The sequence below is a fragment of the Solanum pennellii genome, chromosome 6, assembly GCF_001406875.1.
Source record: "Solanum pennellii chromosome 6, SPENNV200".
NCBI lineage: Eukaryota > Viridiplantae > Streptophyta > Magnoliopsida > Solanales > Solanaceae > Solanum > Solanum pennellii.
This window is the reverse complement of record NC_028642.1, coordinates 50,785,400-50,803,093: the sequence shown is the minus strand read 5'-3', so window position 1 is coordinate 50,803,093 and position 17,694 is coordinate 50,785,400. Positions and strand designations below refer to the sequence as shown.

The 17,694-nt window shown below is 29.4% G+C and overlaps 2 protein-coding genes and 1 pseudogene across 3 annotated transcripts; 2 read left to right on the top strand and 1 right to left on the bottom strand.

Moving 5' to 3' along the window:
• The first annotated feature begins 5,551 nt into the window (after positions 1-5,551).
• LOC107022414 lies at positions 5,552-8,020 on the top strand (annotated as a pseudogene).
• A 134-nt stretch (positions 8,021-8,154) lies between these two features.
• On the top strand, positions 8,155-8,801 carry LOC107022970 (protein yippee-like At4g27745). Its single transcript, XM_015223526.2, has 2 exons — positions 8,155-8,247; positions 8,364-8,801. Exons 1-2 carry the CDS (start codon positions 8,155-8,157, stop codon positions 8,589-8,591), a joined length of 321 nt encoding a protein of 106 aa, XP_015079012.1. The 3' UTR covers positions 8,592-8,801.
• An 87-nt stretch (positions 8,802-8,888) lies between these two features.
• On the bottom strand, positions 8,889-15,774 carry LOC107022584 (agamous-like MADS-box protein AGL11). Of its 2 annotated transcripts, none has more exons than XM_015223178.2 (9): positions 15,582-15,774; positions 13,927-14,108; positions 11,121-11,202; positions 10,908-10,969; positions 10,694-10,793; positions 10,053-10,094; positions 9,903-9,944; positions 9,541-9,730; positions 8,889-9,085 (listed from the first exon to the last, which is right to left on the bottom strand). In XM_015223178.2, the coding sequence occupies exons 2-8, from the start codon at positions 14,106-14,108 to the stop codon at positions 9,542-9,544; spliced, it is 699 nt and encodes a 232-aa protein (XP_015078664.1). In that variant the 5' UTR covers positions 15,582-15,774; the 3' UTR covers positions 8,889-9,085; position 9,541. The 2 variants fall into 2 exon arrangements, with proteins under 2 accessions (XP_015078664.1, XP_015078663.1); XM_015223177.2 differs by lacking the exon at positions 15,582-15,774 and adding an exon at positions 15,200-15,494.
• Between the last annotated feature and the right edge of the window lie 1,920 nt (positions 15,775-17,694).

Below are 17,694 nucleotides of genomic sequence, written 5' to 3'. Positions count from 1 at the left end.
GTCACAAGCTTGATATGTTATCACTTGTGTAAGCCTCCCATGTATTCCGAGTGAATTGGTTGAGGTTGTTTCTCTCTGTATTTTGTACTCTCATATTTATAGTGGATTGCACATCTCCGTTGTGGACGTAGGTCGATTGACCGAACCACGTTAAATCTTTGTGTCTTTTGGTATATTTCTCGTTGTCTTCTTACTCGTGGTCTTTTGAAGTTTGCTTTGCTAGCTTCCGCGTTTACACCTGTTTATTTCCGGTCCTAACAAATATAACCCGCTACAAACCACACAGGAAATGTAAACCACATTAGGTAAACTCTATACGACAAACTCAATTCATAAGACATTGAAGGGGATCGATCCCAAGTCATTCGTCTGGATAACCACCCTCCAAACCAATTGAGTCATCCCGAACTTTTAAGTTTGGGATAAAAATAAGCACAGTTTTAAAGAAAATAATAGACTCAACTCCTACGATTTCCACAGAAAAATTTTGTTTCAGCCTTGAAACAAAATACAGTTTTATCCAGGTGAAATCAGGATTAAGAATCTGAATTCCAAATATCCTTTTAAAAAATAGAGCGGGATTGAAACCCTCAACTCTAGTGTGAAAAACATTTCCGTGGTGACTTCCTTACCACTAAATCATAAATCAATTTTGTTAGCGATTGTAAGTATATAATTTTTTAGTACAAATTAAATACAGAGTCTGTGAAAAGAACTATGGTCCGAGCTTCATTGCTTGCAAATTTCCAACTATCACTTAAAAATGCACTTCCATCATTCATATCTATCTATTGAAAAAGATAGGTTTGGTTCTTAATTATTTTTTTTCGCTTAGATGATATGTTGACTTAACGTAGTAGTGAATAAATAAACTTTTCTTGGTTACTGAGCAGCTTGACCCTACTAAAAAGTCAATTGGACCCTTGTCTTTGTAGAAGAATTTCAAGTATGTAATACTATTCCTATGAAAGTATATCTTAGTCATTTTAAAGTACTTTCAAACCTTGTCTTATCAATTTCTTAAGAACGTTTCATCTCCACTTAAAAAGCCGCACTTTAGGTCCATTTCTCATGATTATTTTTTATGGGACAATACGTAACTTGAACTAATTTTATATTTATTTCTCTTCAATCTTGAATATTCAAGTAAACACTTAGGAGCCGTTTGGTTATTGTATAAGAAACATCTTATACATGTATTAAAAGTTACATTAATTTTATAATGTTTGATAGAAGTTGTGTGTTAGGTATAAAAGTTAGCATAACTTATACCATGTTTGGTTAGTAAGAATTTAAATGTTGTATAAAAATTATTCATGTATTAATTTATACGGTGTTTAGTTACATTTTTTGTGTGCTACATAATTAATACCAACATAACTTATGAGGGAATCTATGTGTGACGTTATGCAGGGTAGAAGGTGAAATAAGTTATGTGAGTATTAGTTATACATATATAAAAATGATAAATTACAGATTTACCCTATAAATTTTATTTTTCTTAATTGATAACTTTATTGTTTTCCTTTGTTTTGTTAACTTCTTTTTATATATAGACCATTTTCATTTCTTTTAAATTTTTTTTAATTGAAACTTTACTGTTTTCCTATTATATATAGACTATTTTCATTTTTTTTTATATATTTACCATTTTTACTTATTTATGCAAATATAATTTTTTTTAATATTAAAAATTTGATTGTATATATTTTTATGGTACATATGCTAATCAAATATTAGAATTATATATTATTGAATATATTTCACATTTTATTAGCATGTATTATTATTTTGTAAATAATATATATTAATGATTTACAACAAGTTTAATATTCAATAGTTATAATTCATGTATTATAATCTCTACATAACAAAATAATACCTACATAACTAATATCCGCATAGTTAATACCCGCATAATTAAACTCAACATAACTAAACCTTGCATAAAATCCTGCATAACTAATACCTACATAACTAATACCTGCATAACTTAACCCTGCATAACTAATACATGCATAACTTAACCCTGCATAACTAATACTTGCATAACTCTAACCAGTAACCAAACGGCCCCTTAAATTTTATATAAAATTAAATTAGAAAACACATGAATCCTAAATGACGTAATCTATTTATTTAATTTTAAAAAAAAAAATCTATTCGTAGAGATCAAAAGTTGAAAGGCACAAATTAAAGACATATTTATATATTACTCCCTCTGTCTCAATTTAATTTATGTGTAAAATATCTATTTTATGCTTAATAAAATAATTTACAATCATATCAATTTTCATAATTTATTTTGAACCACAAATTTTAAAAAATTTCCTTTCTTGTAAAATGGGACTGTAAAATGGGACTGAGGGAGTGTTAGATTTTGTCAATTACAAATTTAAGTCTCCTTTCATCCCATTTAATCACTATCATTTTAAACAAAATATACACCATGTATAAAAAAAAATAATTTACTAAATTATTTCTATTTATTATAATTTTTAATATAGGCTAATAAAATGGCTGTATGATATATTTCAACATGGCATTAGTTTTTTTCCTGATAGGCTCTCCCATTAGCAATTTTTTATCAATCAAATTTATACGAGGTAATTTGTTTTGACACAAATTTAAATAAGAAAGATTAATTTTTGAAATTTATAATTCAAAATAAGTGATATTATTAATTATAAAATAAATATTTTAAAACTAAATAATTTGCTATTATAATCGAAGAACTCACGTGCACGTTGCAAATGAAAATGCACATCCAACTACATATTGTCAATTCCACAAAATGGAAGAGGGTGGAAGTCAAATCGAGTGCAATTACGGGTGTTAAAAATGAACCCGAACATAGGTAGTCTGCTTAATTCGTTCAGAATTTTAAGAGTTCGGTTTAAGATAATTTAAATTGGATTTTAATTTCAACTCATTCAAGTCTAATCAATTTTAAGAGAATTTTCAATTGAGCTCAATTTAATATCTAATTTCAACCCGTTTTAGAACTCTTTACGAACATATATTCCTATATTAAATGTATGAATTATTATCTATTTAATATATTTTAGGATTTATCTATTAATTTGTTACTTTTTTCAAAAAAAAATATTGAGCTGAAATTCGAATTGTGATTATAAAAGTTAAATATCACTATATTAAAATCATTGAGATTAATTGAATCGAATTAAACGGATCAAGAACCAACCCGTTATTTTGCTTATTTGAACGCAACCTTTTTGAGGGCGATTCAATCCAACACGCCCATTTAACACCCGAGTAACCATAACTTCCAAAACATACACATTCCCTTCTGAGCTATTTTCGCCTTTTGTTCAGCCACACTCCTTCTCTAAGATAAAATGATTAATTTAAAAAGAAAATAAAAGAAAGATAGTAGGATTGCAATAATTTTTAATATCAAATATAAAATATATTTATAAATTAATCTATGTATCACTAATTCAAATATAAACTTCAAAAAAAATGGAGAGAAAGAGAAATAGAGAGGAGACGGATTTCAATATCGTCTGCCTTCTTTGGCCACTCGAAAGTCGCAGTTAGGAGTTATCAGGACTCTTTCTAATTAAAAAAAAATTAATTATTTATATTTTTTAAAGAAAAATTATCAAATTAGCCATAATCCTTAACTTAATTAGTAAAAACATCTAAACTTTAAAATAATTATTGAAAATATCAAAATGTCAATATTTTAGAAAATAATTTGTATTCAAATTTTATTTTTCAAAACAGTCCAACTTTAAATCAAATTCTACCTCCATTACCCATTTACACTTCTTCTTATACTTTAATATCATTAAATTTATTTTCATCTTTCACTATTTAATTTTTTTTCTTTCATCAACTTTTTCAGTTTTCACTATCCCCATCATTCACTTTTTTTTTTCTTTCATTAAAATTTCACCATTATTCTCTTGAAAAAGAACTAATTACACCAGTAATTATCCGAGATGAATCTTATTTATAGGATGAGAATTATCATTAATTTGCTAGAGATAAATATGCTATTTTAACATATATTTGGGAGATACATTGACAAACATCCACTAGGACGGTTAATTAAGTGTTAATCACCATCTCAAAACTATTCAACATATATAAACATTTCTCTAATGTGGAAATAATATTAGGATAAAAATACTCTTTCCTATAACATGAAGAACTCTAATGTGGTAGGCTGAACCTCGAGACTCTAATGAGTCAAATTCCAGCACGATTTGTTGAGATTCCAAAAAAAAAATAAAAAAAAATCTAATAAGCGGCACTCCAGCTCAATATGCTAGAGTTCCAACCCGACTTTAAAAATATAATTTCCTAGTAATTTTTTTGAACCAATTATTCTTCAAACACCAAGATACAATCATAAAGTTATCATATATATATATATATTATTATTATAATTATTTTACTCATAATGTCTATTTTAAAATTCTGCCATTACTATCAATTTCAAACTTCATAAAAATATTTGAATTTGAATCTTTCTAAGTTTAAACTGCATCTATCTTTCCTTGAGTTTGATCTTGTACATTTTGAAATTCCGTACAAGTTTCACTTGTAAAAGAATTCAACCTTAACACCATAACGCTGGCATTGTTCTATATATTTTAGCTTAAATAATTTTATTTAAATATTATTTTTTGGGTTAAAAATTGGTTATTTTCACCGGAGATATTAACGCACTAATCAAGGCCTATTTTTTTGTTTTATTGTGGCCCAATACTCCTTTTTTTTTCTCTTAATAATAAAGAGATTATCTGCCGTCACTAGTCAATCTCCTGCAGCCCCACTCTCTATAGGTTAGCAAAATTATGCTCCATCTATTTTGGCTCTCTACTTCTTTATTATAATGTAGAAATCTCTACTATTATATTGCTTTTGTGTGTATAATTGTGTGAAATATGACATTGTATTATCAGGAATTCCTTATATTAGTTCTTTCGTCGATAAGTAGTTATTAAATTACTATAGATACTATATAATTTTTCGACGAAGAACATTGTCATTAATTCCAACCCTTCAATATATTTATCATAAGTGAATATTCATACGTGCCCTTGTTAACCTTGTCATTACTTTTAGATTTAATAGACTTAAAACCTGATTTCCACCAAGAAAATGTAGATATTGTAATATCTCAGTCTATGAGATCAGAAGCGAAGCCAGAATTTTGAACCTTATTGTTTTTGAATTTTACAATTATGGTTTCAAGTGTAAATAATTGAGTTAAACTTAAAATTTGTAAGTTACTAAGTTCGGCCTAAACATGATCCTGATCTTAGTTTTCCCATATCCAGGAACTAATCCGTCTTGGATATCATTGTTAAAGGTTTTTAGATATGCATGTGAAATCCCTTCTTAAAAAAAGTGGCTATTTTGTTCTGCTTCCAATGGCTTGAAGGGTTACCATTATATAGATTTATATAACAATCAGAAAGACTTGGTTTGTTGTTGATGATCTTTTAATTCAGCTGTTTCATGGTTAACCTGACTGTGACCTGTTGCTTAAGGTAATTTGATCCGATAAGATACGATGGGAGGAAATTCAGTCAGTGATGATTGGGAGTTTATTGCGAATGAAGCTCAGACACTACTTATGATTGGGTGTATAGGTGAAGGAAAAAGTGCTACAGGCAATAGCATTCTTGGTAGAGATGCATTCCAGTTGAGGTCTAGCGCTGGGGCTGTTACAAGAACTTGTGAGATTCAAAGGACTCGATTAGACGATGGACAGATTCTTGATGTCATCGATACCCCTGGTATTGTCAATTATGAATGAGCTCGTTTTTTACTGTTATGTGTTAACTAGAACCTTGAAGTCAATTAATTCTAAGAGAAGTGTAGAGTCAATTATTTTATGTGTGTATGATTAACATTTCCTATTATATGACAAGTAGTATACTTGAAACCCCGAGGGTCTATCTGAAAACAGTCTCTCTACCTTCACATAGTAAAGGTAAGGCTGTGTACACACCACCTCCCTCAGATACCAGTTGTGGGATTACACGGGGTATGTTGTTGTAGCATACTTGAAACAAGCTAATGATGCATTACATTTGCAGAAAGAACGCCTTAGTATATGGGAAAAGTGAATACCATCATAGGAAATTTGCCTAGTAGATAACATGAATTTTCTGAATCTTGCTTCGCTATTTCTTATATCCGTCAGATAATCTGTAAAGTCACTGATAGCTTAGTCTGTGCCTTGTGGAAAATGCAGGATTTTGTTTTACAGCTGAATCTGGATTAGTTGGAAAAGAAATTGGTAAATGCATTGATTTGGCTGATGCTGGTGTCCACGCTGTTCTTTTTGTTTTGTCTGTACGAACTAGCTTTTCAAAAGAAGAACAGGCTGCTATCCAGTACTTTAAGAAGCTCTTTGGGACCAAAATTACTGATTACATGATTGTGGTCTTCACTGGAGGGGATAAGCTCGAAGATAATGACTCTTTGAATGATCACTTAGATCATTCCTGCCCCGAGGATTTAAAGGTAAAGTCCCGTTCAGAGATTTATTGTTTAATGTATTTGCACTATATCCTTTGGAATAAGCTGACTGATTCTACTAACTAATATACAGGTGTTTTAACATTCGTCTACTTAAGAGGCTTCTTCATTTTGTTCCAATTTTGGATGATTTCTTGATCTTCATTCTTCAACGGTTATATTCACGAAGAATTTTTGTTGGCTCATGACAATTCTTTTTCCTTCCGTAGCTAAATGTATTCAGTTTTTGGGATGAATCTACTAGAGAATTGTTATAGTTACTTTAAAAATACTCCCATTTGTCCATTGCTATTTTCACCTTTGCGTGCTCAAGAATGTGTAGATCGTTCCAAAATTAATTCTTCCTACCATTGCAGGAAGTTCTTAAGATGTGTGGGAATAGACAAGTGCTTTTCGACAATAAAACTGAAGATCCAGCGAAGAAAGCTAAACAATTGAGTGAACTTATTTTCCATGTGAATATGGTTGTAGAAACAACCTGTGGAAAACCATATACGAGTAACTTATTTGAGGAAGTAAAGGTATGTATACAACATTAACTAATTTGTTGGATTTTCTTAATGTGGAGATGAAGGGGAGCAATAACCTATCTTTTCATCTTCTCATTTATAGAAGATGAAGCTTCGTAATGACTCATTGGAGGTTAGTTCTATGCTCGGAGATTTAAAGGAAGGGGTAACTGAGTTGAAGGAACGACTGCAGAGGTTCTCTTTAGTGGAGCAAAAAAGGCGAATAACTACAATGGTAGGTACCACTGTAGGCACACTTTTGCCTAAGTTGCTATAATCATCAATTTGTTTCGATTAGCCTCTCTTTTTTTCCTTTTTAAGATATTCTACGTCTAATAAGCGGTGGGACAACACTGAAAGATATGATTTTCTGTTTTCACAGAGAGAAACAGACCAAAAAAGTGAGACTGTTAAATTGCTTTTGTTCTAGCTCAATACGTTCTCGTTTCTGCGAGACATTTATTGCAGAAATCATTTTCAACAGCTACATTGATAGCTGATGTCAGCTTCGACTTTCGACAGTCTCTTGCGAGAGGCCAATTTGCAAATTTTGGGATGAAATTAATTGAGTTTTGTTCATCAGGAAAGTTATCTATTTGTAAATTGCATTCAAAAGTATTGTCAAACATGAATATTAGATTATTTATTTTAATTTGTTAATGCTAAAAGTTTAATTTGGGAAATTCCTTATACGAGATAAAATATTATTTGACTCATAACGAATTCTAGTTTTTGGCTATGGTCTATGAAGGTAGTTCATCTTATTTTTTCTTAATAGTGCTTTTGAGCATTTTATGGACCTATCTATACATATTTGATAGGTTGAATCTAAGATGAACAAGACTATGCATAGTCTTGAAAAGCAGTTGGAGGAAGAGCGTACTGCTCGTTTAGAGGCAGAAAAAGAAATTCGTGAATTGAAAGATAGCTTAGAGAAAGCTCAAAGAGAGACTGAGGAGCTCACAGGTCAGTATCTATTCTATTAGTTGTTGATGTAATTTTGTAAGTATAAACTAGTACAGATTTCTGGATCGTTTTCATTTCCTTCTAAGTTTGGCTTACTCCTTGTATCCAGTTGTCCTGGTGTTAAGTATTAACTTTTGTCTTACGGTTTTGTTGGATGGATGAATTAGTCAAAACTCGCTCTTACAGCTGCTACAAATGTCGAAGACATGTCTCATTTCACGATGATATCATCTCTACCAACTTCCAGGTGAACGATTTCATCTGCCCATGTATAGTTACTAGATTGGTATTGTCGTGCACTTTATCTGTGATCGTCTGGTTTCTGTCCATTAACTGTAGAAAAAATAACTATCTGTTTTTCAGTCAAAGAAAGGCAAGGCTTTCCTTTTTGCTCATGTGAGAAATGTTGTTGTTGGAACCTATGAACAAAAACGTCTCACAACTGGTCTCCACACAATTGCTGACATACACTGTGTGGATTGCGACGAGGTATTGGGCTGGAAGTATGAAAGAACTGTTGAGCCATCGCAAAAGTACAAGGAAGGGAAATTCGTACTCGAGCTATGCAAAATTGTTAAAGACAATTGGTAACTCATAACCAGTCTTTTTTATTTTATATGCTAGTACTTTGATGCAAGTATTTTTTCCCTGTCTCTGAGGTTTCACCCTACCTAACTTTCCATCAGAATTATGAACCATCCGTATTGCCACTTTCATTTCACGTTATAACATCTTTTGTTCCTCATAATTAACTGATTTTGTTACTTTTGTTTTATAAATTCTCTGTATTCGTGATTATCTTCAGAAAGTATATATGTACTCATTCCGTATAAGTCGGATTTGCTGGTTTATCAGTCCTATTTCTATTGACTTTGAGGGCTATAAGACTAATAGAAAATGAACTTCAACATACTTTCTAAGCTCATCATAAGTTCAAATTTCTTACAAATCCCAAAACAAACAATTCAAATACACAAAATAAGGTACTAATTTAAGCAACATACAATCATTAGAGATTACTTGATAGGTTGTAGACATTAAAAGTTCTTTTGTAAAATTCTCAAACCTCTTGCTGGGGATTTTATCTGCATCAAAAGAAACACGAATCATCAGTGGAGAAATCGGTAAGTTCAAACATACATTTTGAGCTTAGTTTTCCAACAAAAAGGTTCAAGCTAGATATACCATTGGTGTAAATCTTTTACATTATATTCAATAAGAACATATCCGGTGAAATCCCACAAGTGGGGTCTGGAGAGAGTAGAGTGTATGCAAATCTTAACCCTACCTCATAGAGATAGAGAGACTGTCTCTGAAAGACTCTTGGCTCAAATTTGGGCTTTGTCACCTAAATGATACTACTTGTACTGTGATATTTGGAATCTCGAAAGTAAGATAGGTTATTTGCTATGACATGTATATGTGACTTATTGATAGTACAAACTTTACTTAATTACTCTAACAGTGTATATAACTTGAACTAAAAAAATTAATAGTGACAATATAAAGATTATTGTTTGAGGAAGTGAAGACTACATACTCTACTGAAGTTCAAGGGACTTCTTGTCATGATGAGGAGGAGGCAATGGATCATAGGAAGAGACTCCTTGGCCTTCCATCATATTAAGTTGAAGCATATTTCTTGCTAAATATTGCTGTATTGCACTGTAATCTTGTCCTCCTGCTGCTGGCATCATGCTTAGTTCCTGAAGCCTCTCATTTTCTGCTATCTGAAAGCAATAATATTTTCATGAAGTGGAATAGACCATAGTTTAAGTGTCTAAAAAAATATACTAACAAGTTTGAGTGATTATCGATGTTAATGTCTATCTATAAATATAAAAATGTTTTCTTTTTCTAAGTTTACCAATTTAAAAGAAATGTGTGCTAGTAATTAAGTACCTTTGATCTAAGGAATGCATTCTCCTGTTCCAGTAGAATTTCCTATGAAAACAGCAAGTTAAAAGACTATAAAATATGCCAAAGCATAATTATATTTAGTCTGAACCTAAAACATAAAAAGGATAAAAACAATTTTCAATAAATTATTACCCTCTTCTGCAAATTCTCAGTTTCAGCCAGTATCATCTCATGCTGTTCAACCACATAACAAACATCAAAGTTATTGTATGAGGATTTGTATAATCAACATAAAATATTTTGCTACTTAGGCTAACATTTTCACTACATGTTATGTTGTCAAATGGACAGATCAAATTAAAGTGAGTTAAGTTAATAAATGAACGGATCAAATTAAAGTGAGTTAAATTAATAAATGAACGGATCGTATATCGATTATCTGTGACAAGTTGGATCACGATGGACTAAAAAATGAATCATAATCAATGTTGTCTAACTCTTATCAAGTTTCAATTAATTCATTTGTTTTCTTATAATTCATTTAATTACCAAACAAAAATAATATCAAAGTTTTTGTTTCCTTTCTCTATATGACACATATCAAAGTTTTTGTTAGGGCCTTGTACTATATGTGAGCAGATCCAAATGGCTTGAAACAAACTTTCCGAGTCATATTTTCATGAAATAATTTTATCATAACGCGTAACTTCAAAGCGCGAGTAACTTCTAAGGTCTATCACAATAAAAATGTGTATGGTTTGCAACTCCAAACAATGCAATAGTATGCACTTACAACAATATTTTAGTAATCCAACCAATTTTACAAATATTACCTTTTTTGATCTGATTCTGCTGATGCCTCGTTCAAGTCTATTTTCCAACTGCTTCAGCTCTCTTACGTTCAAACAACTTAATCCTTCACCAACCAGATGCCTACACGTGGAATATATAAAATATTTTGTGCATATAAACTATTAGAAAACGATTAATCGAATTAGTTTTAAAATTCATCCCAAATTTAATTTATTGAATTAATTATGGTGTTACCTGTTTGAATTCTGCATCATTTGTATCTGTTGGCGCAGCTTTTTTGATTCTTGTTGATAAAACTACATACATGACAGCCAAAACAATATTTTGTCATATAGCTAATAATTTGTTTTTTTTATAATAATCCATCGTGAAATAGAATTAATGATGAATATTTATTGTTTAGCATCAAAAAGTTATTAGCACTAATGGTTTTGCTTAACTAATTACCTGAGCATTGAGCTCTTGAGTGGTGCAAGCATTAGAGGTTTCAGCAGTTGCCTTCTTGTATCGTTCAATAGTTGCCTTAATGCTGTGTATACCAAAAGTTTTATCATATACTTTATAAACAATAAATATTGAGGCTAATGTATATAATTAAAAATAAGGTGATACATATTTTAAGTAGTCAATTTAATAGGTACTTGAGAACACACATGCCCAAAAGTCATTTTCTAAATTTAAACGGAAAGTGTCTAATAAGAATATTTTTTTTTATCATTTATATTTCCAGGTGGTCAATTAAAACAAGCCATTGGATTAAACCTTTAAGGTTTTGGGTCTTATTAATCTACAATAATCGATAAGAAAATCACTGCCGCTGTCAGCTACAGACCCAGAGTAGGACCTAAACAATGAACTCTTCTCTTTGAGTCATCTCTATCAACATTGAAATTAAATCAGAATTATTACGACTTATCATACTTTTTATCTAATTTTTAAATATGTAAATTTTATTATAAAACACTTAAAAATTATATGTCTAAATTCAGTCTTAATATTAAAAACTGTCTCTTGAAATTCAAACAATGCAATATAAATTAGTACAAAGATAGGTAGTACTTTTTGTTGCATAAAAGATCATGTTCAATGAAACCAAAAGCTAGCAATGGAAACAACTAAAAGCAAGAGAATGATTTACTCATCAGAGTGCAGATTAAAAAAAAAACATTGATAAGAAAATCTAATTTGTGATGATGTAATTTTTGAAGATTTCTCTTCTCTCCTTTTATGTTGCACTATCTTTGGAGTCATACCTTTTTTACATTTTAGGGTGATAATAATATGTACTTTTTTTTTAAAAAAAATATTCCATATGCATGCAATAGGGAGACCTTATATATGGGAGAAGTACTTTTTTAATTAATTAATATTATATGTAGACATAAAAGTGAAAGAGAGAACATATATTGACTAGAACTAGAATAGATACAAACCAAAGCAGGAGAACTTTATAATTATAATGCATAAGCTACAAGAGGAAACAAAAAGGCCCTCATAACAGCAGAACACAATAGTCACAAGTCACTCATGATGGGACTTCTCAATATATACTTCTTTTAGTACTTATTAATCTGGAGTGTCCTTGACACTTTTTCATGTATAAACCAATAAATATTATTTGCCACTCATTCACTTTTCTTGCATATATATATATATATACACACACATCAAGCTTTTACAGAATTATCATAGTTGATTAAGTGTATAAACCATCTCATTTAAGAATTTAAAGAAGTTAGAGAGAGAACACGCACGGCCAAGCACGTGAAAAATTCGCTTTTAATTAATAATAGTGAGTTGGTTACTGTACGGTTCAAACTCAAAACTTATACCTACGGACAGCTTTGATACTATTATACTATACTGAAGTGTAAATCATCTCATCCAAAACTTTATCATGAGAGGACATTTTATTTCACTTAATTATATCACAGGCTGGTGATGGATATGGCAATTTTTTTTATTATTAATATTTTTCTTTTTTAAAAGCAAATTTTGTGTTTTATTCAAAAATCAGAACGAAGTGGCAATTATTAATCTTCTAATATGGTTTAGCTTTTGACAGATCTCATTTTCATAAACTAGCATTTGAGATTGAATTATTAACTAAGCTTCGACAAAGGGCTCGAGGATTCGGTATAGAGAGATTCAACTAAGTTAAACTATATGTGTGAACATCTCCTAAAACACTAGTACTATTATTCGATATCACCTGAGAATGCCTTTCTTTTTTTAATTGTGATTATGTGATATTAAAGTCATATTCATCTCATTTCTTAACTTATTTTGATGTTGGGTCTTCATATTATATTGTTCACGCTCCAGTTAACAAGATTAACTGTACGAAAAGTATTAGTATCTCATATTGATGGTTAATGATCGACTGTGTCTTTCCTATATGATTTGGATAGTTTTTACCTCATGAATTAAGTTTTGAGGTAGAGTTAATTATGCCTCAAATCACTTTTCTTATTATAATTTTTACCTCATAAGCAAACCTTCAAAGATAAAGTTAATTAGGCCCAAGATCACTTTTCTTATTGATCTTTTGTGACTTAGGTACGGTGTTGGATATATAGGATATTTTCGATAAGGGGGAAAATATTTTATATTTTACTTTTTTTTTTTATCTTCTCCGTTTTGGTTAGCCAAACTTTTAGAATATTATTTTTTTTCTCAAAAAAAGAAACAAATTTCTTAAAATTGAGAAAAATAGACTAATTTTCTAGTGAAAGTAAGGAAAATAAGTTTCACAAATATATTCTATATTAATTATGTTATCTACCCTTCAAACCTTTCATAGTATATTTATCTAGATTATTATATATAAATCCTTTTATGATAATATTTTTTACATATAAATCAAATACATTAAAGACGAGAAGAATTAATGGTAAGTATCTTCCACCTTCGATTCTGTCATTTGTGTGTGAAACAACTACTGTTAATTTTGAGGAACAGTGTGGTCATATATGTTTTGTTCCTTCAAGCTCCTAATTAAATTGAACATCACTAACACAAAAGTCCAAACGAGTAAGATTTTTTCTACGTCTCATTTATTTTATGCACTAACAAAATGATCATTCAGATTTCAAACATCAAGATATGGATTATGATATCAAGAAAGAAGTAGATGCTAATGAAATGACATATTATGTCTATATACTATATGTTATATAACGATATATATCATCGCGAAAGGTAAAAATCTAATCGAACAATTTAACTATATCAAAAATAAATAAGAAATTACTTGTTGTTTGAGTATTCATAGACGCGTCCACGTGTGGAGAAAACAATAAGAGCAATCTCAGCTTCACATAGAACAGAGAGTTCATAGGCTTTCTTCAACAATCCATTTCTTCTCTTGCAAAATGTAACCTGCCTGTTTGTGTTGTTCTCTATCCTCTTTATCTCTATCTTTCCTCTTCCCATCTGTTTTAATTAATTAACCACATAAAAGAGAATATAACACATTTATATTTAATTAATTAATTAATTAATTAATTAACACCTATGTTTTAATTTTGAGAGTAATGAATAAATCGGACATATCTCATTCTATAACAAGAGAAAAATTAGTAGAAATTTAGAACAAGAAATCTATGAACTAATTAGCTCTAGTTTGATCATAGATTTTTTCTAAAAAAAATTAAAAATATCGTTTCTTCATGAAATTTGGTTTTTTCTTTTCTTTTCTTTTTTTTTTTGAAAATTTACCATCTTCAAAAAAAAAAATCTAACTCCAAAAATTTGCCCAAATCAGTTTTTCGGATAAATTTCGCTTATACTCCAAAAAAAAAGTCCAAAAATTGATTCTTCAATTCATCTTCTATAATATTTTTTAAAGTTTCGATTAAATTTATGAAAACGCTTTCAATACAAGAATCTAAGCAATAACTTATATCATTTTTTTTCTTCCATTCAGTAGAAATTGAAGAGGTAGTTAGGTCTAATTAAATAAACGAAAGATGAAGCAGAAGTAACTCCATGATTGATGATGTAGTAAAAAAAATAAATATATATATATATATATATATATATATATATATAACCCAAATCAATGTTTGGAACTTGTTCTTCATGGAGAATTTCTCCAAATTAGATTTTTTTTAATAAAAAAGTAGTATTAAAAACGACGGTAAAATTGTTATATGTATCTCTAAAACACCTCATAGAAAAGACGTGCATGTGTAGAACTAAGTATTCCAAGAGATTAAACAAAGAAGAAATTTAAAACAAGAGATTTGAGAAATGATTCTAAAATCTCTCTCTCACTAAAAAAAAAAAACAACATCCAATACAAGAATTTAAGCAATAATAACTCACATAATCATCCAAATTAATTAGTATTTGAAGAATTAAATTTTTATTTTCTTGGGAGAAGCTACCTCCAAATATAATAAAAAGTAGTACAAATGTTTTTCCAATTCCTTTTTTTTTCTCCTCATGATATATAAATGACTCATGTATATGCAAGAAAAGATACACACAAATTTAAAAAATCTTTTGTAAACATAACTTACACACAAAATCATCATGTTTCAAGGAGATTTTTTATTGATCAACCAAAATTTTGGTTACAAGAGGGGGTTACTCAGATAGTAAGCACTCTTCCCTTCCAACTAAGTGAAAGATTTAAAAAAAAAAAGTGCACGCGCTTGATAGATATAAAAATGAAATCTTTCATATTTCTATAACCTATGTAATTTGCAGATAGATCTAAAGCTTGACTTAGTTCCACACGAAACACAAATTAATTTTGTCATAATGAACACAGAGAGAAACATTTCAGAATCTGCAACCAAAAAAAAAAAATAATGCATGGAAGAATGGGAAATTTAAGTTTTTTCATATATTTTTTTCTTTCTAAAATTTGATGCTATGTAAAATATCAACGTAATAGACCTGATTGGCTTGAATTGAAAATATTGCTATTTTCCGGCGAACTTCAAAGGCTTTCTGAAAACTCACACAACTTCCAAAGACTTCTTATTTGTACACTGATCAATGAAGAAAAAACACAATACTTATATGCTTTTCTTTCTTTTTATATTATATCCCTACTTACCCTAACTTTATCCCTAGCTCCGACTATTTTTACTTGTTCACTATACTAAAAATAATTTGTTCAGTTTGAAAAACACAAGAGATATTTTACCATTTTATTTACTTTTGAATTAATTTATTTTTTAGCATTTAGATGACGTGTAACCAATAGGGGTGACTGATGATATATAGTAAAATTACTCTTCGAATTTATTGTTTCTTAAAAGATGTGTGTTGAGTCAGATGGACGAAGAAAGTATCACTCAAAATTAAAGTGAAGAGAGATAATAGAGATGGCTGGCCAAGAAAATGACATTCAAATGGCTTTTTTCCAGATATAAACCAGACGTGATGCTATGGGATTGTTAATTGCAGACTAAAATTTCACCAATTATTGCAAAGCGTGTTGTTTTTGTTTCTTCTTGACTAATATGCCCCTTCTGCTGTTCAAAATCTCTCAAACTTTTCTTTCAAATATTTAAAAAAAATTTAATGAGGTTTGACCTGTATATTAAGAGTCCGTCTGGATTGACTTAAAAAAATAGCTTTTAAATTAAAAATAAAAAGTTAAACTGAAATGATTTTTAAGTCAAAAAAAATAATAATGGGAGACCGACTTTTGGTTTCTGACTTATTTTAAATCATTTTTGACTTATTTTGAGTCATTTTTTACTTTGTCAGACACTTCGTAACTTATTTTAATTACTTTTTATATTTGCCTAACACTTTCAGAAGTCAAAAGTTGATTTAAAAGTAGGTTTGACCGACTTCTAAACCAATTCAAACGGGCTCTAATTTTGTTTTAATTAAGAAAAACATAAATCTTAATTCTACTTCTAAATTCATGGTAAAAATTCATATATTCAATCTCAACTTGATTGAGATTTAAGAATAATATTTCCGTTAAACTTGAAGTAATTTAACTCGATGATATAAATTTATATCATATGTATAGGGAAGGATATAAGTTTAATTGAAATCATAACTTCTGATGAAGCATAGATTCATAGGCAAAGTTACATGAATTATAACTTCAAAAATATAATTGACTCAATACTAAATATCTAGAAATGCTTAACTCATGGAATTAAAATTCTAAATCCGTTACCGAGTATCAATTGATAGATAAAGTGAAGATTTGACTTTTTTAGGGTTTTGTGAAACCGCACGTTGAAATGAAAGTTAGGGTTAATCTGTTGAGTTCCACATAGAATTCAGTCAGCTGGTTTATGCTTAATTAAGACAGAATTATGCAATTCTATTATTGCAACATGATTATGTTTTTCTCTAATTTTAATGTTAAATTGGTCAATATTTTTTTTTTCAAAAAAGAAAGATAATTTAACAATAAAGAATGGCTTTTCTTGTAAAAATAAAAAATAAAAAAAATGATTTCTGAAAGTAGAAAAAAATAAAATTTTTGTAAGTTTGTTTTTCATTCCATCATTCAACACACTCCATCTCACCCTTACACCCACACTTTCCATATTATATTATTTGCATATATAATTATATATAAATATTTTTAAGATACAATATTTTTACCTATGTACTAATTACTAAACATTTTTTAAAAATCATTTATTTCTCATCATATCAAACACACCATTAGTTTATATTTCCTTTCATCAGAATTCGAGGATCTTAGTTTGTACACTTTCCAAATCACCTTATATAATAATTAATTATAGAAGATGACATTTCACCATTATTTTTTAAAGAGTTAATACCTTAAAAATGGGGAAAGTACACAAATTACTCATAAAATAAATTAATTATCCTCTTTCGTCCTCTTTTTTCAACCATGAATCAGTATGGCATCAGCTTAATCACAGCTACGAATTAGTCCTTTATGATACTTTCTTTGTATATCATAAATGTTACCAATCAGGATTGTGGTGAAGTGATAAATACTTTCTTATTCTTAATCTAAATTCTCATATTCGAATCTCCTTGAGACATCAGGTGAGAA